The sequence below is a fragment of the Podarcis melisellensis genome, assembly GCF_964234715.1.
Source record: "Podarcis melisellensis genome assembly, chromosome: 11".
Classification (NCBI taxonomy): Eukaryota; Metazoa; Chordata; class Lepidosauria; order Squamata; family Lacertidae; genus Podarcis; species Podarcis melisellensis.
In genome coordinates, this window is record NC_138543.1 from 56179791 (window position 1) to 56205426 (window position 25636).

Genomic DNA, 25636 nt, shown 5'->3' on the forward strand with positions numbered 1-25636 from the left:
TTCCAGGCACTCACACAGAGTCTTTGAGGCCTGCTTCTTTCACATATTCCGGACGTGGCTGGCGCTGTGGTCTAAACCACTGAGCCTAGGGCTTGCCAATCGGAATGTCAGCAGTTCAAATCCCCGCAACGGGGTGAGCTTCCGTTTTTCAGTCCCAGCTCCTGCCAACCTAGCAGTTTGAAAGCACGTCAAAGTGCAAGTAGATAAATAGGTACAGTTCCGGCGGGGAGGTAAATGCTCTGGTTTCACCAGAAGCTACTTAGTCATGCTGGCCACATGACCCGGAAAAAACTGTCTGTGGACAAACGTTGGCTCCCTCAGCCAGTAATGCGAGATGAGTGCTGCAACCCCAGAGTCGTTCGCGACTGGCCTTAACTGTCAGGGGTCCTTTACCTTTTACCTTTCACATTGGTGGACACTTTGAACATAACACATGGGACAAATCTATCTGGGAAGCTGACTGACTAGGCATCCCCCTATACAGTTTAAAGTTCAACCATGGCTGAGCTGAAACCACACAATCCATAGAAGCTGTGGAACTTGTTCTCATAGGAGGCAGTGATGGCTACCAATGTTGATGGTTTAAAAAAAGGATTAGACAAATTCATGGATCAGAGGGCATGTTTCCATGAGGAGCTTTTCTTCCTGGTTTGGCAGATCAACCCACAGTTCACTACCTTGGCTTCTGCTGGGTGGACATGCAACTGACCCTCAGTTCTCACCAAGTGCCTAGCCAAGGGTGTTCATATCATGACCCAATCATATATCCAAAGTGTGCCAAAACATTCCTTGGTACTGCAATGAATGACAAAGTCCCTGTTCACATGGAATACTGTGCATGCCCATGTACTCTCCTGGGTTGAATCTGATGTTTCAAGAACGAACACAACAAGAAAATTGGTAATGAACAGCAAGGAGACAGTCAAGAGCTGAGCTCTGTTGCTTTCCCTTGATAATGTTATTGTTGAGGAAGAATGGTTGGAATTTAGCTACGTTTTACTTTACTTTCTATTCTTGTGTGTAGTTGTCCTAGTTGGGCAAGCATGAATATGGAGGAAAGACACTAAAGATTGTGCACTCATGCAAACCAGAGTTATAAAGTATTTGGAAGAGTGGGGTAGTTTGGCTTTTATTTTGATGTGGGGCAAGGCTTAACTGGCACCATAGTTCAGCTCATTAATACAGTGGTACCTCAGGTTAAGTATTTAATTCGTTCTGGAGGTCTGTACTTAACCTGAAACTGTTCTTAACCTGAAGCACCACTTTAGCTAATGGGGCCTCCTCCTGCTGCTGCTGCGCTGCCGGAGCACGATTTCTGTTCTCATCCTGAAGCAAAGTGCTTCACCTGAAGCACTATTTCACAGTTAACAGAGTCTGTAACCTGAAGCATATGCAATCCGAGGTACCACTGTATTAAAAACACGCTAAAGCATCAAACATTAAAAACTTCCCTAAACAGAGTTGCCTTCAGATGTCTTCTAAACGTCAGATGGTTGTTTATTTCTTTGACATCTGATGGGAGGGCGTTCCACAGGGCGGGCACCACTACCAAGAAGGTCCTCTGCCTGGTTCCCTGTAACATTGCATCATAACATATGCATTATATAATGTGTGAAAAAAATCAGTCCTCATGACAGCATCTTTCACAGTCCAATGCTTATCATGTAAATCCCATTGAGCTCAATGGGGTTTACATTGCTGTCTTGTATTAGAAATGATTCAGTGAGCTAGATTCATTTTTTTTAAAAAAAATAATATGAATATATTTACCCATGGAAACTTCATGGTACCAACACAAATAAGAGTTTCTGCCCTCCCCTCAAATAGTCTGGCTACTCCCATGGAGGATAAAGGCCATTTGGCAACTCTGGGTAATTTAGAGTTTCGATTTTATATGTGTCTGGGAAGTAGAATATTGTGTATCAACTATGTAGTGAATGAAAACTGATTTATTTATTTTTTAAAAAAGATTCTGTTATGAAAAGGTTTTGTGTGAGAGAGAAAAGCGGGGGGTGGGGCTAGATACAACAGAATAAAAATGTAGTCTGTTAGAAGGGGATGATACAGATATTGCAGTAACTCCCAGAAACACAAACGTTCCACTTCCTGCAGTCTTCAGTGAGAACCAAAACCGTTTGGCAATCCAGTCAAACCAAACGTTTCATTTTAGAGAGTGGGAGAGAGAGAAGAACAGAAAAGGCACGGATCTGGGTCATTCGCCTCCAGGGCTTTCGTCTTCTCCATTTAGAGCACCGTCACAGAAAACATGGATAAAACATTAATAATATATACTTTTAAAAAAGTGTCTGACTGTGTCTTATAAGAGATTTGGCCCTAGAAATTAGCATTGCTGTCTGTGTCCGACTGAGAACGTGAGCTAATCTCCTGCAGCAGAGCCGTTAAAATAATTGATGAATGTGTGCCGGATTCCCAGGAGTGGGGGGGAAGGGGGGAGGTACTGATTTCAGTTCTGTAGCGTCAGGATTGCGTCAATTTGGGTTTCAACCACGTCTTCAGTCTCAGAGCTCAGTTAGTCAGAAGATCTGAACCACAGGACAAGGGCTCACGAATCAGTGTGCAGGAAAGGAGGACTGTACTAGACCCTCCCTCCCCTTCCCCCCCACCCATTCCTCTCTACCTCCTCCTCCTCCTTCTAAAACCTTCCCGATCTTTCAGGCTTGTGTTTTCATCACGTTGGAAAACAAGACTCCCTTGGTTGTGTGTGCGTATATGCGTTTTCTCCCTCCCTCCTCTTCAGTGAGCGGCTGAGCACAGGGGCAAAAAAAAGGAAAGAGCGGTTTCAGCACCTTGGACAGAGCGCGCAGCAAGCAACATGGCTCCGATTGCAGCCAGCCGGGAAGAATTTGGTAAGCGTCTTCTTTTAAAAACACGATCTTGAAGGCTTGATTAATTTCATTTCATTCAGGTGCTTTGGAAAAGGCAATTATATGACTACTATTTCGGGCTCCTGGGGGAAAGCCAGCGCTAGAAAGCTAAGGCTGTTCCTGTGCTCTGATATGAGCGACGTCAGTCGCCTCTCCTTAAAAGCATCCTTTATATGATGCTTGGGTTTTACAGAAGTTTTACACCCCTTTTTTATTAGTTCTACAGTTTATAGATTTCCGCTGTGCTCTTTCTATGGCTCCCAAAAATTCACAAGTAAAATATATGCACCGTGAGGTGTGTCTTTTGGGGTGGGGGTGGGGAGTGTCTGGAGAAAAATACTGTTTGTTGTGATCTAGCTTTAGAGAAGAGTCAGTTATATGCATTTCATTACAAATCCATATTCTACGTGTTCTCAGGATAATTGCCATAACTGCTTCTTTCAAGAGAGGAACAGATAGATATTTACTCAAATAGATTAGTCATCCACCCACCCACTCATCTGTCCATAGGCTCTCTCTCTCTCTTCCTCTGCAACTGTCTGTCTCCTGTCATTAGTGATGTTGCTAAGGGAGTGTATGCAAAGTACCCCTCCCTTAAAAAAATGCTTTGAACTAAGTATTGTGTGTGTGTGTGTGTGCGCGCGCATGCACAGAAACTAAAGTTAAACCCTGGTTCTCTTCTCATATTCAAAGTAGATAATTAAAAAAACAACACTTTTCTGCACCAATATTCCTGCTTAAACTTTAAATAAGTAGGGTCATTATCTTTTAGACCTAGAGAGAACTGTATACATTCATATAAATAAAGTTGTTTCTCTCCCCTGTCCCTAGAGGGTGGTTCAGCTTCTGACCACTTTACCTTTTTACCTTACTTTTATTCATGTTGCCTGATAGCTTTCATTGCCATATGCCAGGGTAGCAGCACAGCTCTTCTACAGTCAAAGTACACCCAAGACTGTGAGAGTAAACTGTAAGTCATATATGTCAGTTACACTAGCCTCTAGATGAAGTTAATAGGAGTTTTAAATTATGTTGGCATAGTAGAATTCTTTGGGTCCCAACTCAAACTGGATCAGTTCATACTTGTGCCGTGTGTCTAGATCCTGCCCCTTCCAGTTAACACTCCTGTAATCTGTCCTACTCATTTTCAGAAATAGCACATTTTCAAACCAGTCTACCATTTCCATATAGCTGCTATAATACCTAAGCAATTGCTTTGCCATATGAAAACAGCAAGGAAGGCAGATTGTAAGCCCACTGGCAGCTATTGTACAGCACATTTAGTTTTGATTTCGTCTTGTATCACCCCCCTTGGGTGTTTCTAATTTCATTTGTGACAGCTTGCTCACCTGATAACTGACTTTATGAGGATAATTAATATAAAACTGTGGCATTCTTCCTCTCAGAGGCTGCAGTTGTAACTTGCACCATCATTCCTGCTGCTGGAGACAATACTTTGGCATGCAAGCTTCAAAAGAGTATTTGCAAATATGTCAATTGGCCATTAAAATCTGTTCAGCCGAGTTAATGATCCAGCCTGGCCTCTTTCCCAAAGCATCTTATGCAACTGTCATTACCTCACTGTTGATGGGTTGTGTCTTGTCTCCTAGCCCCATATTTTGCATGAAGAGAAAGAAATAAAGAAAAAGTCACCCAGTCCACATATATGTAAGGGGTGGAACTGACCCAGTGACCAGTGCTCTACCCCAAAGCAAGGTTGTCTGCACACTAACCCATTTCCATGCCCTGCATGTAGTAAGTTCATTACAAATCTACTCTAATCAAAAGCAGTCAGCCAGAGTGAGAAAAGATCTCCCATGCTAACAGTCCTATAAAAGTGGCAAGGTAGGTAGTGAGACTCTTCAGTAGCTTATTTATATGTGGGACCCTTCATTTCTCCATGGATTCGACTAAAACAATTCAAGTCATTATTTTAAAGGCGAGGCTGGGTGTGCAAGCCTAGTGTGTGTGTGTGTGTGTGTGTGTGTGTGTGTGTCCCCCTGTGGTTTAAATTGGAGATCAGGGATCTGCTTACACAAGTTCGGGAGGCTCATTCTGCATCTCAAGCAGAGATTTACTTATCCTTTCAAGGGAACTGTTCGTTCACTCTCTCTTAAACAGAGAGGATGCTGATCATTTGTTAGAACACCAGCACTCTTGCTACCTTCCTGCATAAGCAATGCCATTGCATTAATATTTCATGAGTCCCCCATTTCGCTTGGAGAATGTGGACTTAGCCTTGATTGGTGCTACCAGCGTGTGGTACTTAGACTCACTTAGAAATGTTACTTATGGACAGAATTGGATTTCCAATTAGTGGCGTTCATTTGGCCCTGCACTGCTTACTCATGAAATGCTAATGCTCCTCTTTTATCCATGCGCCAGATGTCATTGCAGCTTTCATGCTATTTTCCCTATTGCCATTTGGAATGTGGGCTGATTCATACGAGTGATGGAAAGAAGTTCTCGGGAAATTGATTTACTTGCCGCGGCTGGAAAATGTGCTTCCTTGAAATGTTGTTTTAAATGCCCTCATCTCTGGGTAGCTTTGAACGTCTTTTCAGGTGCACAAATGGATTTAAACATGCACTTGTATAATGGACAAAGTAGCACAAGGTGAAATGGCTGGTTGCATATGTTCAGTGTTGAATAGAAAACTGACACCAGGCTGATGGCAAGAATATCCTAAGACACTAAGTTTTGCATTTTCATGCCATACACCAGTCCCTTCCTGCAATGAGGCCATGCAAATATGTAGCTTCTTGAACACAAAAGGAAATCCGCAATATAAAAGTGGATGTCATGCCTATGACTAACACATATTTCAAATTCTCTTTTATCTACTTAGACTAATGTGAAGGGTGTAGGAGGGAGCTAGAGATGTTTATATGTGTACTGAATTCATAAATTTTATATGGGGCAGCAGCAAAATTGAACAGAAGCATTCCAGTTGTTATAATCACAATTGTTGAACTGTGCTTGCTTCAGGATTGCATGCAACAGCAAACATGCCCAGCCAGAGTTTTCGATACACGTTCATACCTGCAGGGGGCACAACATGAATAGGCTTTATTGTTATAAAGTATACCTAGCAGTTCATTCTCCCCGCTTCACCAGTTTGCTCACCTTTGCATAGTTAGTTTAACTACTGCTTTCAACCTCTGAAGTCCGCCGTTCATGCATTTGTTGCCATGTGCTTTGACTTGCAGATGAAATTCCAACTGTGGTTGGAATCTTCAGTGCCTTTGGGCTGGTCTTCACTGTCTCCCTCTTTGCTTGGATCTGCTGCCAACGCAAATCTTCCAAATCAAATAAGACCCCGCCTTACAAATTTGTTCATGTGCTGAAGGGCGTCGACATCTATCCTGAGAACCTCAACAGCAAAAAGAAGTTTGGGGCAGAGGACAAGGAAGAAGGCAAGAGCAAACCGGTTATGCCAAAGACCTCTCTCCACCTTGACCTGGAGAAACGAGATCTGAACGGCAATTTCCCCAAAACAACCCCCAAAATACCAAACTCCTCAGATCTTGAGAACTTCACTCCAAAGCTCTTTCCTGAGAGGGAAAAAGATTCTGTCTCCCCTGATAGCCTGAAGTCTGTTACTTCCATATCTTCTGAAGAGAAGCAAGATAAATTAGGGACTCTCTTCTTCTCCATTGAGTATAACTTTGAGAAGAAGGCTTTCATGGTGAACATCAAGGAAGCACGTGGCTTGCCTGCCATGGATGAACAGTCAATGACTTCTGATCCATACATCAAAATGACGATACTGCCGGAGAAGAAGCACAAGGTGAAAACTCGAGTACTGAGAAAAACATTAGACCCAGCTTTTGACGAAACCTTCACCTTCTATGGAATCCCTTATACTCAAGTCCAAGATCTGAGCCTTCACTTTATGATCCTAAGTTTTGACCGATTTTCCCGAGATGACATCATTGGAGAAGTTCTCTTTCCTCTATCTGGGATTGAGTTGTCTGAAGGAAGGATGCTGATGAACAAGGAGATCATCAAAAAGAATGTTAGGGTAATTGATCTTGAGTCATATTTTGTATTATCAACTTATTTCACCTGCCCTATCTCAGCACTTAACAGTTTTTCTAAAGGCAGAATCTAAGTATAGATTAGATATACTAAGACAACAGCCTACATGCATCTTGAATATATAAAATAAACTAGAGAGTCTCAACAATGTGAAGGATGTCTGCCTATATCCCCATTTCATTTATCTCAACAAGGGTTCTTAAAATATCTAGGTATGATGGCCCAGTTTGTGTACTGATAAACCCTCAGAGGGAAGGGACTTCATCAGTCAAATGCAGAACAGATATTATGCAGAGCTCGTAACAGTGCAAGTTTTACAGATTGAAGAGGTAGAGTGGGCATCTATGGGATAAGGCGAAAAAACAAATGTCTGTTATTCATGTATTTAATTATTTATTATATTTATTTGTCACTTTTTTACACCAAAGTATCTAAAAGTGACTTACCTATATACCATGGCTGAGAAATGTTGTTGCGTTCCAACCCCCATCAACCCCTGAAGCCACAATGGCCTGTGGTAAGGGATGGTGAGAGTTTAGTCCAGCAATATCTGGAGAGCCACAGGTTCCCCATATCTGTGATATACCATCACGCTGGAGGCATATAATCTGTGGGCTACAGTGTAATCTAGTGTATTGTTACACTCAACAGTCTTAAAAATGAAATAAATCGAAAACCGCTTGGGGAGGGGCTGATTAGGAACAGACAGATAGAAGCTGGGAGATTTTAACCCATTGGATTGTGCCATTTTTCTCCACTCAAAATGATCCCTCCTGCTTTTACTTGTTCCTCTGTAGGGTTCCAAACAGATGTAAATTAAACTCTTAAGCCCTTCTCTTTCCATCTTAGGTCTACATTCCATGACCTACATTTGTAAAACCTCCAGGTTAAAATAATGTTATGGGCTCACTGAGTTTCCATGCAGTGACAGGTTTCAGGGGGATAGACAACACTGTGTCAACCTTTCAGCTTTGTGAGCAAGAGTACCCGTGACTTGGAAACCCATTGTGATGAACTAGAAGATTCCCACTGTTTTCTGTGGGTTTTAAGCAGCAACTCAGTGTGTGATCTTGCAGCAGGTAATTGTTACCAGTGGGATTTCTGCATCCAATATATACTGGTAGTGGATTTAATGCAGATCCATACACAGTACAGCATTTTGTTGGCAGGTCCTACCTGTGCATAACTGAAAGTGGTATTGGAACACTAACTGCTCTTTCCAACAGTCACAAGTAGTTCTGTTGAAGTTCTTGGATGAGGTGGGAATGAAGTGCTCTAGATTATAGAGTAGATGTGGTCACCATGTGACCTTCCGGATGTTATCAGACTCCAGCTTCCACCACCCCTTATTACTGGCCATGCTAGCAGGAACTTATTAGAGTCCAGCAATGTCAGATTAGCCAGTCCTAACCAAGATTAGCCAGTCCTAGTCAAGTGGTCTGGACCACTTCATGCGTCAGCTGGAAAATCCATTGTAATCTCCCTTTCCCTCCCTCCCTCCCTCCCTCCCTCCCTGAACATTCTTAAAGATTGTGGCATTTGAAAATGGCAATTTCACCTGCATTCTGCAATGGAACTTATCCCCTTGAGATTCTTCCTTCTCCTACCATTGTAGACTTAGCTTGGATTACTTTGAATCCAGGAGACAGTGCAAATCTTAGCAGGATATCTTACCTTAGGTATCTCACAACAAAAGTGGAACTCGGGTCTGGTTCAGGCAATGTTACTTTTAACACTTACTCAACACTTGTCTCCCAGGAAAATAAATAAACAAATAAATCCCCTCAGTGGAAAAGGAGTGGGTTTGAGCTCCTATCGGGTGATATAAAAGTGCTATTGACAATGATTAACTCATGATGGCCCATTAACGCATGCTGGCTACAGTGGCATCCAGCAAATCTGACCCCAAACAACATATAATCTAAAGTTTGAGTTACAGATAGGTAGCCGTGTTGCTCTGCCATAGTCAAAACAAAACAAAATTCTTTCCAGTAGCACCTTAAAGACCAACTAAGTTAGTTCTTGGTATGAGCTTTCGTGTGCATGCACACTTCTTCAGATACCTAAAGTTTGTTGGATCAATAGGTTCATGAGTTGCAACCAAATGCAAACTCTATATCTTGGCAGAAGTTGTTCTGTTTGAATCTGAAGTCCTTGAACAAAGACCAATATGGTTACATCAACTTCATCAGTGCAGGAAAATCAGTTTAGTCCAAGTGCTTAACCAAGTGGTGGGCTCTAACAGTGCAATCAACATTGCAATAAAGTCAGTGGCAAAATAAAAATAATAAATTCTCCATTGATTTCTATGGCTATGAGTATTAGCCTGCATCTCCATGGCTATGATCCATATGCAGTTAACCCTGTTCTCCCTCTTTGTGTCACTTCCTTTCCCCCCTCCCACTCCACCTAGTAGATTATTATGGGAGTGACAGATCACTCGTGCCAGGGGGTTGAGTTGATAGTTTACAGATAGATTTCTTTTCCCAGGGGTATGCACCAACCACAAGATTAAGTTTGGTCCCTAATCTTGCACTTCAGAAAATAGGCCACTTGAAGTATTTTGGAGGCTGCCCAATTCAGCACAGCATCAAAGTTTAAGTCTGCTTTAGGAAAATTGGGTTTGATCACCTTTGCCTCCTGAAAATTACTATTGGGAATATTGGGAAGACAAGCTATATGTATTTTCCCTGTTGACAGAAGCGAATGAAATTTTCAGGCATAATAGCCTCTCCAGAGTGGGTAAAGCCTTCCAAATAACAGGCAGATAGGTCTAGGCTTTTATTTCATTTTATGCTGCTGTGCAGCTTTAAAGTTTGTTTTTGTTTTGTTTTTTAAGAAAAGGTATAAAGTTTTCCATTTTTCATTTGGCAGAAAATGATGGATTTTGCAGGCATAGGATATGCAAAAGGATATCTGCAGAGATTTATGTTCCAGCCTTTACAATTTTTTTTGGAGGGGGATAACAATATCACTTAATCTCCTGTGACGTTTTCTGGGCAATTGGTCTGAAAATAGCAGATATGAGAGATGTTCCATTGGTAAGAAATATGCCAAATTTCAGACAAGTAGGTCAAAGGGAATTTGTGCTAGGCTTTTTAAAAAATAATTGAGATTCACTTTTCAGGTAAAATATTTATCTCTGATTATCTGTCAATGACAGTAAAGCTCTTTCCACTCTACCTTCACATTTGCCTTTGTGATTCCTCACTCTCACTCCCAACCTGTCACTTTCCTTATATGGTAAACTTAGAGACATTAGTTTTGCTTTTAGCAGACAAGTTTTCTGCAGTTCTTTTTTTTGTGTGATTCTGAGTCATAAAGACACCACGAGGAGTTTTGTATTGTCTTCTCTTGGTTCGGGGTCCCTCAGATAGATATCAGACAAGTTCAGAATTCCTCAGAAGCAACTCACTTTGGATTTATCCATGCCTACTGCACATCTAAATTCCCTCCTTCTCCTTCCACTTCTCTACTGATTTTGCCTTTTTTCCTGGTTCCACCCATCACTGCTTCTTTCCACCTTCTGGTCACACCCACCCAATATGTAATTAGTCTGTTGGGCATCTCCAGCTTTCTGGACACAGGTTGTCAACTACTGAATTAACTCATAGTACTTGCACAACCAAAATCTGAGTCCTCAAGCAATTTAGTTGAAGTTCATTACATTTCAGCTGGCCAATCAGGGTAAGCATGTTTTAGGATAAAGGCATTGGTGTTTTGAATATTAGTTGTTCTGGCACCAATCCTGAGCATTTTACTTTGATGTAAGCCACATAAAAATCAAGGGGGCTTGCTTCCAAGTCAATGTCTTTACTGTGTGTTTGTAAATTGATTTGGAAGTCACTTCAACATAAGTGGAAGCCCATTTATTTTTTAAAAAAATTCCAAACCTAATAGATGTCTCAAAGCCTGGGCAGCCCATAGCCCTTCCCTAGAACCTGCCTGTGTATTGACTTTTTAGTAATTGCTTTCAAAAGATCAAGCGTCAAATCAAATTGCTTCTGTGTGTACCAAGCAATATTCCCATCTGCAGCTTTTAATGCAACAAGCCCCTGTGTGTGACCTGGAGTGTTGAAGCTTCCATGTTTTCTATTTTCATACTTAAATATTTTCCTCTATCAAGGGGACTATATTGGTTTTGTAGTGGGGGGAGGGTAGAGATCTGATTTGTACCTTGCATTCTCATAAGTCCATCAAAACACTAATTTGTCAGATGCTATTTGTGACAATATTTCAATAGACTGGCTGGCCAAGGATTCAATATGCTTTAAAACCACAAATATATATAGTCATATTTCTGAGTTGCCCATCTAGTAGCGGATCTGCATATACATCTTTTTTTTGGGGGGGGTAGGGTGAGGGTAGGGTAATCCCAGACAGATAGCCATCTTTAAATATCTGAAGGGCTGTGACATGGAAGATGGAGAAAGCTTGTTTTCTGCTGTTGCAGAGGGTAAAACCCACACCAATGGATTCAAATTACAAGTGATTCCAGCTAAGCATTAGGAAGAACTTTCTGATGGTAAGAGCTGTTTGACAGTGGAACAGAGTACCTCAGAAAGTGGTGGACTCTTCTTTATTGGAGGTTTTTAAGAAAAAGTTGGATAGACATCTGTCAGGGATTCTTTAGCTGTGATTCCTGAATTGCAGGGGGTTGGTCTACATGACCCTTAGGATCACTCCCAAGTCGATATACGATATACAATATCTTTATTGTCAGTGTCCCATACAGAACAATGAAATTGAAAATCTACATAAAACATTCAAAAACCCCTACATAAAACATTCAAAAACTCAACAATTCTATGTTTTTTTAACGTCTGCTACATATGAGCTATCTTTCTAATCCTCTAGAAGTCCTCCGGACGCGGTGAGCTGCTGATTTCTCTCTGTTACCAGTCTACAACAAATACTCTCACGGTGGTTGTTTTAAAGGCCAGACACCTACCCAAAGCTGATGTTTCTGGATTATCAGGTAATTTCAAAATGCTGCATTATTACATGCATATATTTGGATTTATAATTAACACTGTCATAGACTTAAGAGCTTGGACCAAGAAGTAGCAAAGGAGTAGGAGCTGTGCCCTCCCTCCTTTGCTCTATTCAGTGTGGGCCCTGGCTAGTCACCTGTTCAAGGAGCTGAGTAGGAATATTTTGGGTGGCAGTTCTTTCATTGACCTTTAGGGACCTCATTTTTTTGTTTGCTCCACACCAGGTTTCCTCAACCTCGGCCCTCCAGATGTTTTGAGACTACCATTCCCATCATCCTTGACCACTGGTTCTGCTAGCTAGGGATCGTGGGAGTTGTAGACCAAAAACATCTGTAGGGCCAAGGTTGAGGAAGCCTGCTCCACACTGTTGGGTAACTTGATTGACAATTTGGGGAGCAGCTGGGATTTGTTTCTCATTGAGCATGGTGTCCAGGTAGGGGAGGAAGTTGGGAAGAATAATTGTAGTCATACTATGGGATTATTGGGTTAATGGCACCCTTTAGGGATCTGCCAGTGCTTTATGCCTGGGGGGATTTAATGGGGTACCCTTTAGATCTGCCTTTCACATTTTGGGTGAACTCTGGGCAGTAGAGCCTGTGTGTGCTTCTACCCATGACTCACCTAGCAATGAGGGAGTCCTTCCCCACCCCTCCTTTATGAGGAGCCACAGACTGCAGCTGTGTCATCTATCCAGTGATCTACAGCAGCGGTTCTCAACCTGTGGGTCCCCAGATGTTGTTGGACTACAACTCCCATCATCCCTGAGCTTGGGCCTTGATAGCTAGGGGTGATGGGAGTTGTAATCCAACAACATCTGGGGACCCACAGGTTGAGAAGGGCTGGTCTAGAGGGATTCCCTACCAATTAGATGAAATTCTCATCTGCTCATCTTTTCTGAATTTTTGGATGTTCCTCGAATTAGTTATATTTTAATAAATATAAGCTATCTCCCAAAAATTTTGTCGTAAGTCTGCTTTACAGGTGTGGGGGCAAAGGTAACTGGAGTGGAGCAGGGTGGTTCTGCCCATCCCTCAAATAACCGAGAATCATAGAATTGATTCTAAGATTTGGAAGGTACCCTGAGGGTCACCTGAGTCCAACCTTCTGCAATGAAAGTGAAAGAGAGTGAAGGATGATGAAGAAAATGTGACATGCCGAAAGATCCATACAAGATGGGGCAACTAGAGGAGAGACCAGGGCATCTAGGGGGAGAGCAACTGGTCCCTGGAGCAGAGACCAGCACATTGTTGTGTCTACTGGGGGACAGAAGAGCAAGAGAAATGTGGCTTAAGGGTGATTGCAATGAGGTGCATTAGTGAGAGCACCAGATTATGCTGTTGTACCTCCAGTTCTGCCAAGCTTCTCACCACCTTGTCCCTTACTGGTAAATGCAGCATGAGCTGGCACATTATTATTATTATTATTATTATTATTATTATTATTATTATTATTATTACTGTTATTATTATTATTCATTGGAGCTTTTTCCCAGTGGACAAAGATAATCTTACCAATCAGTGCTAGCCGAATTCTCCTGCACAGGAATAACTGGTAGAGATGAAAGCATGGTGAGAAATTTAGTGCAAGGGAAGATAAGCCTGGGCTATTGGACTTGGTTCTTCAGCAGTGTGATATTGGTTGGATTTTGCTTGTCTTTTGCAGACCCCTATGTGAAAGTGAACCTATATCACGCCAAGAAAAGGATCTCCAAAAAGAAAACCCACGTCAAGAAGTGCACCCCCAATGCAGTGTTCAATGAACTTTTTGTCTTTGATATTCCTTGCGAGGGTCTCGAAGAGATCAGCATCGAATTCTTGGTTTTGGATTCAGATAGGGGATCCCGGAATGAAATCATTGGCCGGTTAACCTTGGGGGCTTCGGCAGAAGGAACCGCAGGAGAACACTGGAAGGAAATCTGTGAATATCCTAGGAGACAAATTGCCAAATGGCACATGTTGTGTGATGGCTAACAGCGGAAACAAGAGGTTGAAACTTTTAAACAAAAATTCCATAGGCAAGGATCAGTTTTCTTTCTTTGCAATGTATAATCACAGGCTTGTGACATTTTTAAAAGGACTTTTTTTGTTATTGTTATTAGGACTGAAATGAATTATCAAAACAGAAGGTAACTAACCTTTCTCATTCAGTTCAGGCTCTCTCTTTTTTCTTTTGCAAGCTATACAGAAAGTGACGTAATATCACCAGAGGTTCATATTCAACTGGAGTTTACACAGCTATAGAGACACAAAATGCTGTAAACACAATTAAGAAGTATTTTTTTATTATTATTACCAGGAACCCTAGATTACTGCTGTCACCCAGATGAAGATAATCTCATTAATATGTGTTGCTAAGTCTAGAAGCACCTGCATTTTGTAAAAGTTTAAAATAAAAATCTGGAGAAATGGAGTGTATGGGGAGGGCAATCCCTTCGGCATCATAATGTGTCACAAACATTATTTTATGGAAACTCAACCACTTTTCATAAGGTTGAGTATTTATACTTTGAGCAATCCAAAAACTAAAGAGATTTTTGTCAAGCCACACTGCATAGCTATGGTCCACTTTGTTAATTAACCTGTGAGATATAGTTTAGATTTCAAAGAGAGAAAGAGAGAGGTTGGTTCCATTAGCTTACATTCAAATACTCTGTAAGTATCCCCAAAATAACTCACTTTGTTTAATAAAGGGCTTAGACACTGATGTTGGAGAGTGTAAATTTTACAGTATGGTTAGGATTTGTGCTTCAAGTATAGCCTGTGGTGGGTTTTCTTTAAGTTTTTGGCCAAAAAACCCCCAACAACATTGAAAATTTATAACCAGTTGAAAATACTGTAGAGTGTTATATCTTTCACCCGGTGTATTTTGAAACAATTACTGTTTGAACTGAAATTTACCGTATCCCTTATATGTTTGTTTGATCATTCTAAAAACAAAATTTAAAATCCTATAAAAAAATTAAAAAGAGAGGAGATATGTACAAAGCACTGATCCTGCAAAAAAATAATATCCATTCTAAGTGGGTACAGATTTAAAAGTGGGTTTTAGCAGAATCAGGCTCTGGAGCAAGCTTTATACCTCATGCTGACTAATGTGTAAATGAGCTGTTTGACCATAGAACTCACTTAATTAGCTGTCATTCATGCCACTGGGCAACTGGGTAGAACTCTGGAGGGTGGGTGGGTAATATTAGGATCATAACATGATGGTATGCATGTGATAATAGGATCAGGATTTTTTCCCCAGATTAGGAGGATGAAGTGTAATTTAAGACCAGACCAGCCCAACTTGTGACCTGCCAAGCCAAACCCAGGTATGTGAAGTCTCCTGTTAACTACTTGCTTGAGGACCCGCCAGGCAAAAAATGCATCCTCAGGCCAATATTAAAAGCAGCTTTGCTGAGCCCCTAGTGGGCTGGTTTACATAGTTTGCGGGTTACATTCTACTTGGCCGATTACAAATTGTGCTGGCCCCTCACAAAGGAAACAAAGGAACACACACCCCTATTGAAATCCTGTGAAACTTATTCATGTGTTTACACTAGAAACCATTTTTTTTATTCTGTCAGATTAGCACAATTGTAGTAGTAGAGTTTCTTATCCTGTCCTCTTTGGGTAGATACTTGAGATACAGGAGTATCCTTTCTGTAGATATTATGGTTCTGCAGTGGGGTGGGGTGGGTTTGGATGCTACTGAAGGAGATTCTCCAGAATCATATTTGCCTTTGTGTGAGTTCTTTTAGAAAGTCCCATTGAGATATGCATGTGAAGAACACAGTGATACATACTCATTGCTTTGGATGTTCCTAGGTTGATCCTGCAAGCAGGAGTCATCAAGGATCTAATATCCTTATTATGGGATCCTTCCTGCAAGCACAATGCGGATAATCCAACCTGATATAGAATTTTCCAGGCATGTGTCTCTATGGAAATCATTCTCAATGGGCTGCAGTGGAGGCAAAGGTTATGTGGAAAGTTAAGGGTGAGAGTCTTACTTTGTTGAAAGGGTTACAGGTTCATTCCCTTGCTGTAATTGTGCCCCAATGCTTTCTTTGGAGAACAGGATTGTGACAATTGTCAAAGTGTTGGAAAGGAGAACGTGTTGCAAAGCTACTTACTCATAGCTCTGTAGTTTACTGAAGCAGCATGTTTCTAAACTAGATCTAGTGATCTGTTTCAGATGTGTGTATTTTGATCCACTGTTCATAAATACCGAGGTCTTTGGGAGTTTCAAGCCAATCCTAGTCCTAATCCTATGTCTGAGATATACCCAGGAGTAGAACATTTGGAATTAATGGACCAAAGATAATCATGCCTGGATAGACCTAATGATGGATTGTTTATCTAACTAACTATGACTAACACACAGTACAACCCTCAGTAATAACCAAAGGGTCCAATATTATGGGTTGGGAAAAGTCAAGGCAAAAAGACATGTCTTTACAAGATATCTGAAGCAACTGCTGGATAGTAGACAGTAGGGCTTGATGCAAATGTTTGATGTAAGGGTAGCACACTCATTGACCTTAGTGGGACTTAACTGACTGAAATCCAAGTACTTTAGTATTACTGAATTGTGGATCAGAACCATCCTAAAAGCATAGGAAAGGGGAGAAGGATGAGACCCATGGTGGATTAACAGTGGAATTGGGTTTCTTCTAGCTAACACTGCTGGAGGTTTGTGTGGTTGCTTTTCTTCTTCTTCTTTTTTAACCAGAGCCATAATTTGGCCAGAACAGGATGAGACTGGAATGTGAAATATGCAACAAATATTACTGAAAGAATTCCATTTGGGGTCTTTCGGGTTTTTGTGTTGGTAATTTATCCAGGTTTTTGAATGATGTGTTTGATATAATGGTGTTTATATAAGGTCTAAGGCATTTTCACAACATGCTTTTTATGAAAATGCTCTATGTACAAAGAATAATAGTAATGCAACTTGTGTGTATAAAAATTTCAAATCTATTTTGTTTTGTTCAGGCTATTTGTAGGCCAAAATCAGTCCAGGCTTGAAATCCTCAGAATGTTTACTCCAAGGTTGTCCCAGTGAAATTATGAATCACTTCTAAAGCTCTCTGAAGTCAACAGAGATACCCCAGAAGGCCTTGATGAGCTTTAGAGGAAAGATGTTTGTTAATCCATGATCAGTCCAGTGATCTGAATAGTCAAAATACGCAAGTAAAGTTCACTTGGACAGTAGATCAAAAGCTAGGTATTCTACATTCATGTTGGACAGAATATTGCCATCAAGGCCACATGTTGAAAGGTCTATGAGCTTGACATTTCATCAGGACTGATTTAAGATAATATTTGAATAATAATACTTGGCTAGCCTAGTGGTTTTCAGATGGAATGCTGGGTTCCTTGTAGGTTCATCTAAGTTTCCCAGTGATAAGTCTTGCATTGGAGGAGAAACCTTCCTTAAAGTTCTCTACCATCAATGGTCTTCTCTTACAATGGGCTATATCCAACACTAGTCATGTTCAGAGTAGACCCATTGGAATGGATATACATTACTAACTGAGGTCCATTAATTTCAGTGGGTCTGCTCTGGATACGGCTAATGTTGTCTCAAAAGCACTGCATGGGGAAACATTCCAACTTCTTGTGTAGCTATGGTTAGCAACTCATGCAAACTGGGTATGAGTCTTAGAGGGTTTCTCTAGAAATTGTTGCAGCATGCAATAGGTCATGCAGAAAAAACTTATCAGAGCTAGAAAGTTTGAAAATATGTGTTCTAAGCCCTAGCTAACACAATAGACCTAGTTATCTTGTTTGATGATAGGCTTTAGCCACCAGCCCTAGTGGCCAAATAACTCTTAATATGCCTTGTTTTCTTTGTTTCTGAATAAAACCTGGGGTTGTGACAATCTGTCATTTTGCCACCCAGTGGTTAATATCTGCTTTAAGTGGCCTGAGGGGTAGTTTTCCTACTGGTGGGATAACAGCTATCCCAGTAGAGAGATCAGTTCTTTTTACATTGGGCAAATTGTATATAGGGTCCCTTTTTTTAGCTCTTAAGAAACGTTTGTCTTGCAAAGTCCAGTTGTTAACCCAGATGGGACTGAAATACATGTGACCATGCCTTTAAGAAATGGGGAAAAAATCTGTTTTATAAAGTATTTGGTTCTTAATGTGAATATCTTGAAATCTGTTAAGGATAATGTCCTGTATTAAACATGTAAAATAATGTTTGTCTAAGTAGCTAACAACAACAACTTCTACTACTAATACAATGAAGCAAAATATTACCCTGAATGGGAGGTTATTCATGTTTGGAGATCTGTTGTAACTCAATAACCAATTTGTTAATGATGTTGTACATTCAATAGAAGTTCTTTGGGAGGAAGCATGGATGTTGGAGGATTTGTATGTCTTCTTTGTGCCAGATCTGTATGTTGTGCCATGTATGTAAGACAAGAATAAACTGCTACTTTCATTCATCCCATCCCAATATAAATATTTTTTGCAGATGCATGCCAATCTGCTTTTAATTTTATTTTAAAGCGTGAAACTCAGTGTGAGTTTTTAAGAGACCCTGTCTACTGTCATGCACCACAACAATGCTCAAAAACTTGTCTGAAGCACCCTACATGCATTAGTCACTATAAGAACTCTATAAGGTAAAAAGCATTCATTATATTTTAGCCCTCCATATTGCAGATGGAGGAAACTGAGGCCAAGAGGGGATAGTTTGTCTATGCTCACTCAGTGAGTTGATATAAAGAGGTGAGATTCAGACCAGGAGCTCCCAGATCAGCCTCATAGTCATAAGTCTACATCTATGACATCTTACTTACTTCATGGCATCCTCAAGGAATACATAAACAGAGACCTAACATGGTAAGCCCGGGAAGGGACTGGTTGAGAGCCAGGAAGGTGATGCTAACATTAGTTCCTTCATACCTTCAAACAGGCCACTCTAAACATGTGATCTGAATAACTAAAAGCTATTTTATAAGTTCATCTGGAAAACCAAAGTTAGGACTAGAGCTGTTGCCCTCATTTTTCTTGAACATTTGAAGGTGATTTGGAAATTGCAACTAATCCAGAATGTGGCAGGCTGAGTAGCCTCTGGGGCCATATAACACCGGTCCTAAAGGATCTACATTGGCTCCCAGTACAATTCTAAGCAGAATTCAAAGAGTTGATGCTGACCTTTAAAGCCCCAAATGGCTTCGGCCCCGAATACCTGAAGGAGCGTCTCCACCCCCATCATTCAGTCTGGACATCGTAGAATGCCCTCCTATCAGATGTCAAGGAGATAAATAACTATCTGACTTTTAGAAAACATCTGAAGGCAGTCCTGTATAGGGAAGCTTTTTAATGTTTTATTATGTTCTTATATCTGTTAGAAACTGCTGAGCAACCTAGTCAGATGGGTGGGGTACAAATAATAAAATTATTTATTATTTAGAGTACACATTGAGTCAAAAAAGCTGTTTCTCCTCAACTGGAACATCTGATACATTTTGAGAGGCATGCACATTAGGAGGAACATGCACTAAAATGCCAATGAATTTTCACAAGAACTTTTTAAAATAAATGAATAAATACATAGAAAACTTATGTGGAAATGTGGAGGGCTGAACTTAAGATCAGAAAAGTGAGTAACTGAGAAAAACCAAAATTGACAGATCCACCCATTCTTATGTTCAGCTGTAGGCACATAGAGTTCTTTCAGACTAGTTTTCTCCATGTGGTCATCAAATGGATGTGGCTGGCACATGGGGCTGTTGGTGGGGAACTCTATTCATTCCATGTATTATCTGAACATGTGTGGGGGTTTCTTGAGAATGGCCCCCATCTCAGACAAATCAATGAAATGGTTCATAGGCACATTCTATTCATGAACAAACAGTTACATACAGAAATCACCAGCTTACGCTGCAGTTCCCAAGTAATAAGCAATACGTCTGAGGCAGCCTTATAGGAGAAGCCATTGTGATTTCTCTATCCAACACTCGCCATGAAGAGCCTTAAGAATTAAGTATCTCCACAGAAAACAATCTGATTATACGATGTATATTTATGCAGACCAGAGCCGTAAATATTTTAGGCAGAATTTTGCAAACACAATTGACTCCAAAGAAGCATTAAAAAAGGATTTCACAAATATCAATAGCATTATCGATTACTTTTCAGTACTTCCCTGAGAAATTGATTGCCCTTATAACAGTGTAAAAGAATACATTTTCAGGATAGGCATTAACTTATCTTTTTAAAGCAGAGGTAGGGTGTCTAAGGCCCAGGGTATCTATCTGGCCCTTGAGAATTGTCTCATGAAATGCCCTTTCCCCAGGTGACATCTCCTTCTCCTCTACTCTGTGCCCTAATTAAGTGTGTTTGCTTGACTTGACTGTGCCCTTAAACTGTTACCTTGCCCCCTACTTGTCTGGATGGAGATATGTGCATGTTGAAACCACTGACTTTCATGTGGCTGGAATGTGCAAAGGGAAAGGTAAGATCTCTTGCTCCATCCACCATGTGCCTCATGAATGGTTGCCCACTAGGCAGTGAGGCTGCCAGGCTTAAACAGGTATCCTACCCCTGTTTCAAAGTAACAGCCAGTGAGTGTTGATTCAAGGTATGCAATCAGGAACACCTGGGGTATGACTGTCCAGACAAAGTCTCAGTTTGAATGGAAACGCTTTTAGTCCTTCCGGGTCAATAGGAAACTTAAGGTCGTCTGGCCGGGGTGCCATCTCACCCTCAGGATTGCAGGTGCCCACCGCTGCAACACGGACATTAGACATCACATGCACATGCACATAGTATGTGTGATGTCATCTGAGCCCCCACCCCCCAGAAAAGGGTGACTTGCTGCCTGGCTGGAGAGGGTGGAGCTGAACGGCTACTCTCTCGGAGGCAGCACCACTGCCACCTACTGGCTTTTCTCATTGACTTTGTGGGTGCCCAGCCCCCACAATTATACTATTGTGGGTGACCAAGCAGCCACGGCCCCCTGAATTTGGCTCCTTTGCTGTCTGGAGTTACCATTTATTTGGATGCTGGAGTTACCATTTATTTATTTAAAATTCATGTTCATATATTTTCAACATCTAGGTTTCAAAAAATATTCAAAATGCAGAATTTAAAACATAATTTAAACTTCAAAAATATAAATTTAAACAAAGAACATCGGGAAAATTAATGTGCAAAATCAAATCAGAGGCCACGCAAACTATTAAGATGCCTGAGTAACAGAATGTCAACAGGTCACATTTTCCTCATAATTGTCTTTTCATACTAGAAAAGGCTGACCCTGTTCAACTTGTGCCACTCACACAGCTGTTAAAGAGCCAAGGCACTATTTACTTTGTTTCTGCACTTCTTGCTGCAAGCTGTATGAAGAGACGGAAATATATTCAGAAGGGAAGATACACAGAATGCCTCACATTCCTTCCTTCTGACTGCTTAGCAACAGTGCCTAAGCAACCCTAGAAACAGCAGTACCTCCACATCTGCCTAATAAGCCTTAGAATGCTGCTTCCACATTTTACTTTATAACTTTCTTTATAGGTGTTCAATTGACTTACATACATATATACATATACATTGTGTGTGTGGGTGTGTATGAGTTCAGGCCGACTACTGTTTCAGGAGGCAAACAGGGAAATGAATGTGAAGATGAACTAGAAATCATTCAAAGTTCTACCCCAAAATTCACTTAGCTTACCTTTAGTTCAGTGTTTCCCAAACTTGGGTCTCCCACTGTTTTCAGACTATAATTTCCATCATCCCTGACCACTGGCCTTGTTAGCAAGGTGTGATGAGAATTGTAGTCCAAAAATAGCTGCAGATCCAAATTTGGGAAACGCTGCTTTAGTTGATGTACTTATAGTTCATTCCAAGCACTGGTACCAGTTCATACTCTTTCTCTGTCTAGCACAGTAATGTGACTGCAGTTGCTCCCAGGGTTTCAGGTAAAGATCTGTCCCATGACCTGCTACCTAATCCTTTTAACTGAGCCTACCAGGGATCAAGCTTGAGACATGTGATCTGCCCCTAAGTGGTGATCCCTCCACTGTTGCATAATACCTTCCACATGACTTTTTGATTTGAAGTTCATTATACTGAGAAGCTAATTGAATGTGTCCCTTGCTGCAAAAACCATCTTAAAGCGTATGACTCCACTGTGTATTGAAAGTTCCCCCCACCCCACCTCCCTATTCAAATCTGAAATATTAGGACTGAAAGGATATCCTGGGAATGGGAGGCTAAATTATTTACTGAGAGTCATTTAAAAAACCATTGCGTCAATTTGTTTTAATTTTGTGTCCTTCCCCACTGTGCTCTTAGGTAAGTGAAATGCCCAAACTGCTTTAAAGCATGAAGAATCCCATTATCTAGCACAGCGCCCATGCTCTCTTTTTATTCCTCACAATAAATTTAAATGAAATACACATTATCTGAATTGGTAGTTGCTATCAGAGCTGAAAACAAACACATTCACCTTTAATCTTCATGCTATATTACCCTTTTGCAGTTCATACCCATCATTTGTGGGCTTCCTCGGCAATTGAGACATCTGAAAAATGATGCCTTTCAGAGAGTGCTCTCTCTCTCTTTCTCTCTCTCTGCATGAATTCCAACACCAGGAAAATGTACGAGTTTATAGAACAAAAGGAAATGCATCCACCAAATGGTGGAAGCTGGTAATGGGTGAACTCTCTTGCCCTGGGCGAATGGTGCTCTCATCCATTAGGGCAACCTAATAAAAAGCCTTAGAAGTTAGGAAGCTGCATTTTATCCATTGTTCCATCTAGCTCAGCCTTATCGCCATGGACTGGCAACAGTTCTCCAGGGTTATAGTATCCCTGTGTAGAGGTGTTGTTTGAAATCTTATTCATGCAAAGCAGACGCTCTCCCACTGGGCTTTGCCCCTTCCTCATTCATGCTTCACTATGGTGACACAAATTCCTCCATTCATCTACATCTTTAACCACTCTAGTCATTATGATGCCTGAAGCAAATCACAGAAGACTTAGCAAACTGCCTTACTCTGAGTAAAGGCCCTGAGTCCATTTAGCACAGTACTTTCTACATTGATTGTTGGTGGCTGTCCAGGGTTTTAGATAGGGGAACTATATATTCCTAAAATCACTGCATAGTTGATTGGCTAGAGTTGCGCAGTTGGCTAGAGCATGGTGCTGATAGCACCAAGGTTGCAGGTTCGATCCCCGGATGAGACAGCTACATCTTGCAGGGGGTTTGGACTAGATCAGGGTCAGCAAACTTTTTCAGCAGGGGCTGGTCCACTGTCCCTCAGAACTTGTGGCGGCGGGCTGGACTATATTTTGGAGGGGGGGAATGAATGAATTCCTATGCCCCACAAATAACCCAGAGATGCATTTTAAATAAAAGGACACATTCTACTCATGTAAAAATACGCTGATTCGCGGACCGTCCGCAGGCTGGATTGAGAAGGCGATTGGGCTGGATCCGGCCCCTGGGCCTTAGTTTGCCTACCCATGGACTAGATGATCCTCAGGTTCCCTTCAGTTCTAGGATTCTAAATGTTTATTCGTAACAATTTTTCAGAGTGACTTGTAGTATTCAATATTCTAGTCAACAAGATTTCTTTTTTCCTTTTTTTCCTGGTTGTGTTGTTAATGAATATTTTCTGTTTTTAATTCAGCAGTCATTTTAATGATCGTCTTTGCTATGTTTTTAGCTTGTTGTATTTTATTTGCATAAGCTGCCTTACATCCCAGACTGGGGGGAAAGGTGAAGATGACTAAATATAATAATAAGAACGCTCCCGCCTGGAGATTTCAGGGGATCATCCCCAGGATTGAGTTGGGAGTGATTTGGATTATGCTGAGATAAATTTGGACAAACACAAAACCCCTGTGTTGCAAAATGTAACAATCTACAAAAATGCAAACGCAACACGCTGGCTAATAACTGTTAGTGAACAGATAATTGGTTGTGATGTCATTCAAAATATATGAATAAGCCACTTAAAAATGATGTATATATCATATAACACATCTCACAAAATATACAAGTAACTACAAGTTGTTATATGTATCAGAGTCAAAGAATCAAACAAATCAATGAATAGCGAGGAATGCCAAGCCGTCTCTCAAAGGAAGACATCTCTCCAAAGTCTCAAAAGGACAGCATATCCGGAATAGTTCAACTGTTTCGGAATATACCGAATAATTATCAATGAACTATTCATACTAGTAGGGATCCTGCTAGTGGATCAGTGCTCACTGGATAGTGTAGCTGCTGATGCTTACAACACAAATGCATAGTTCATATTAAGTTGACCATAAAGTTGAGACTTTAAAGAGGAGACTCTTGAGAGTCCCATGGACTGCAAGAAGAGCAAACCTATCCATTCTGAAGGAAATCAGCCCTGAGTGCTCACTGGAAGGACAGACCCTGAAGCTGAGGTTCCAATACTTTGGGCACCTCATGAGAAGAGAAGACTCCCGGGAAAAGATGTTGGGAAAGATGGAGGGCACAAGGAGAAGGGGATGACAGAGGACGAGATGGTTGGATAGTGTTCTTGAAGCTACCAGCATGAGTTCGAACAAACTGCGGGAGGCAGTGGAAGAGAGGAGTGCCTGGCGTGCTCTGGTCCATGGGGTCATGAAGAGTCGGACACGACTAAATGACTAAACAACAACAACAAAGTTGAGATAAATTTGGAACCAGAAGCGAGGACACAAGAAACAAAGGATGAGGCTACTACCCATGGTGGCTATCTTCTACCTCCACTGTCATTTAGTTAACGTCTGAATATCAGTTGCTGGGAACCACAAGTGTGTGTGTGCTGTTGTGTTCATATCCTACTTGTAGGCTGCCCCCAGGCACCTGGTTTGCCACTGTGAGAACAAGGTACTGGACTATGATGGATCTTTGTCCTGACCCAGCAAGACTCTCCTCTCCTCTCCTCTTGCATCATGGATAGTTTTCACACATTCAGCTTTGCCAGGTGCTGCTCTTGTTATTATGTTCCTGGTCCATATGTCAGATTTTGTCCGAAAGACCTTTTATTTGCTGGCTCTGTTCATGATAGCTCTGTCATATTATAGGCCCTGAGTGCACCCCCAGGAGAAGGAATGGCTTGTTTTATTGTTACTTTTGATAAGGCCGTAAAGTCGAGAACTACTACATTGGCATTTCCTCAACTGATGAGGCAATATACAAAGGTGCGTCATCACCTCCCTCTGATAAAAGAAAGTGAAATTTAGACATACTTGATTGCCGTGTTCAGGAATTTGATGAAAGGACCTGAACGCCGCACAGAAATGTGTTGCAGGCAGAAATAAGGGACATAAACAATAGAGGTTTGTATTGGCCTCTCTGCCTGCCATAACTTATAACTTTAATAGCATCCATTTATCTAAAACCGGCAGTTTCCTTAAAGTTTACCACAGATATACAGCCACTGCTTGGCCTTAAAAATCACAATGACAGATCCTTTAAAAAGAACAATAGATGTTGCAGACAGCCCAGTGTCTTGGAAAGAAAGGAGGGCAGAAGGAATGGCTTCTTTTTCACAGCTAAAGTATGCAGTGAAATATATGTCACTTGTTTATTTGGAGTTACAGTCCACCCAGCCCCCAAAGCTTAAGCCAAGGAATGGAAAGAAATGGGGCAGAAATCCATGACCCACCGCACAGGAGAGCATTTGGATGAAACAGAGGTGTCGTAAGAACAGAGGCAGGGCCCTGCTGGACCAGGCAACCCTGATCAA

The 25636-nt window shown here is 41.2% G+C and overlaps 1 protein-coding gene across 1 annotated transcript; it reads left to right on the top strand.

Moving 5' to 3' along the window:
* The first annotated feature begins 2488 nt into the window (after nucleotides 1–2488).
* Nucleotides 2489–14944, top strand: SYT4 (synaptotagmin 4). The gene is made up of 4 exons (XM_081929898.1): nucleotides 2489–2867; nucleotides 6095–6909; nucleotides 11784–11904; nucleotides 13583–14944. The coding sequence occupies exons 1-4, from the start codon at nucleotides 2834–2836 to the stop codon at nucleotides 13888–13890; spliced, it is 1278 nt and encodes a 425-aa protein (XP_081786024.1). The 5' UTR covers nucleotides 2489–2833; the 3' UTR covers nucleotides 13891–14944.
* Nucleotides 14945–25636: the final 10692 nt, after the last annotated feature.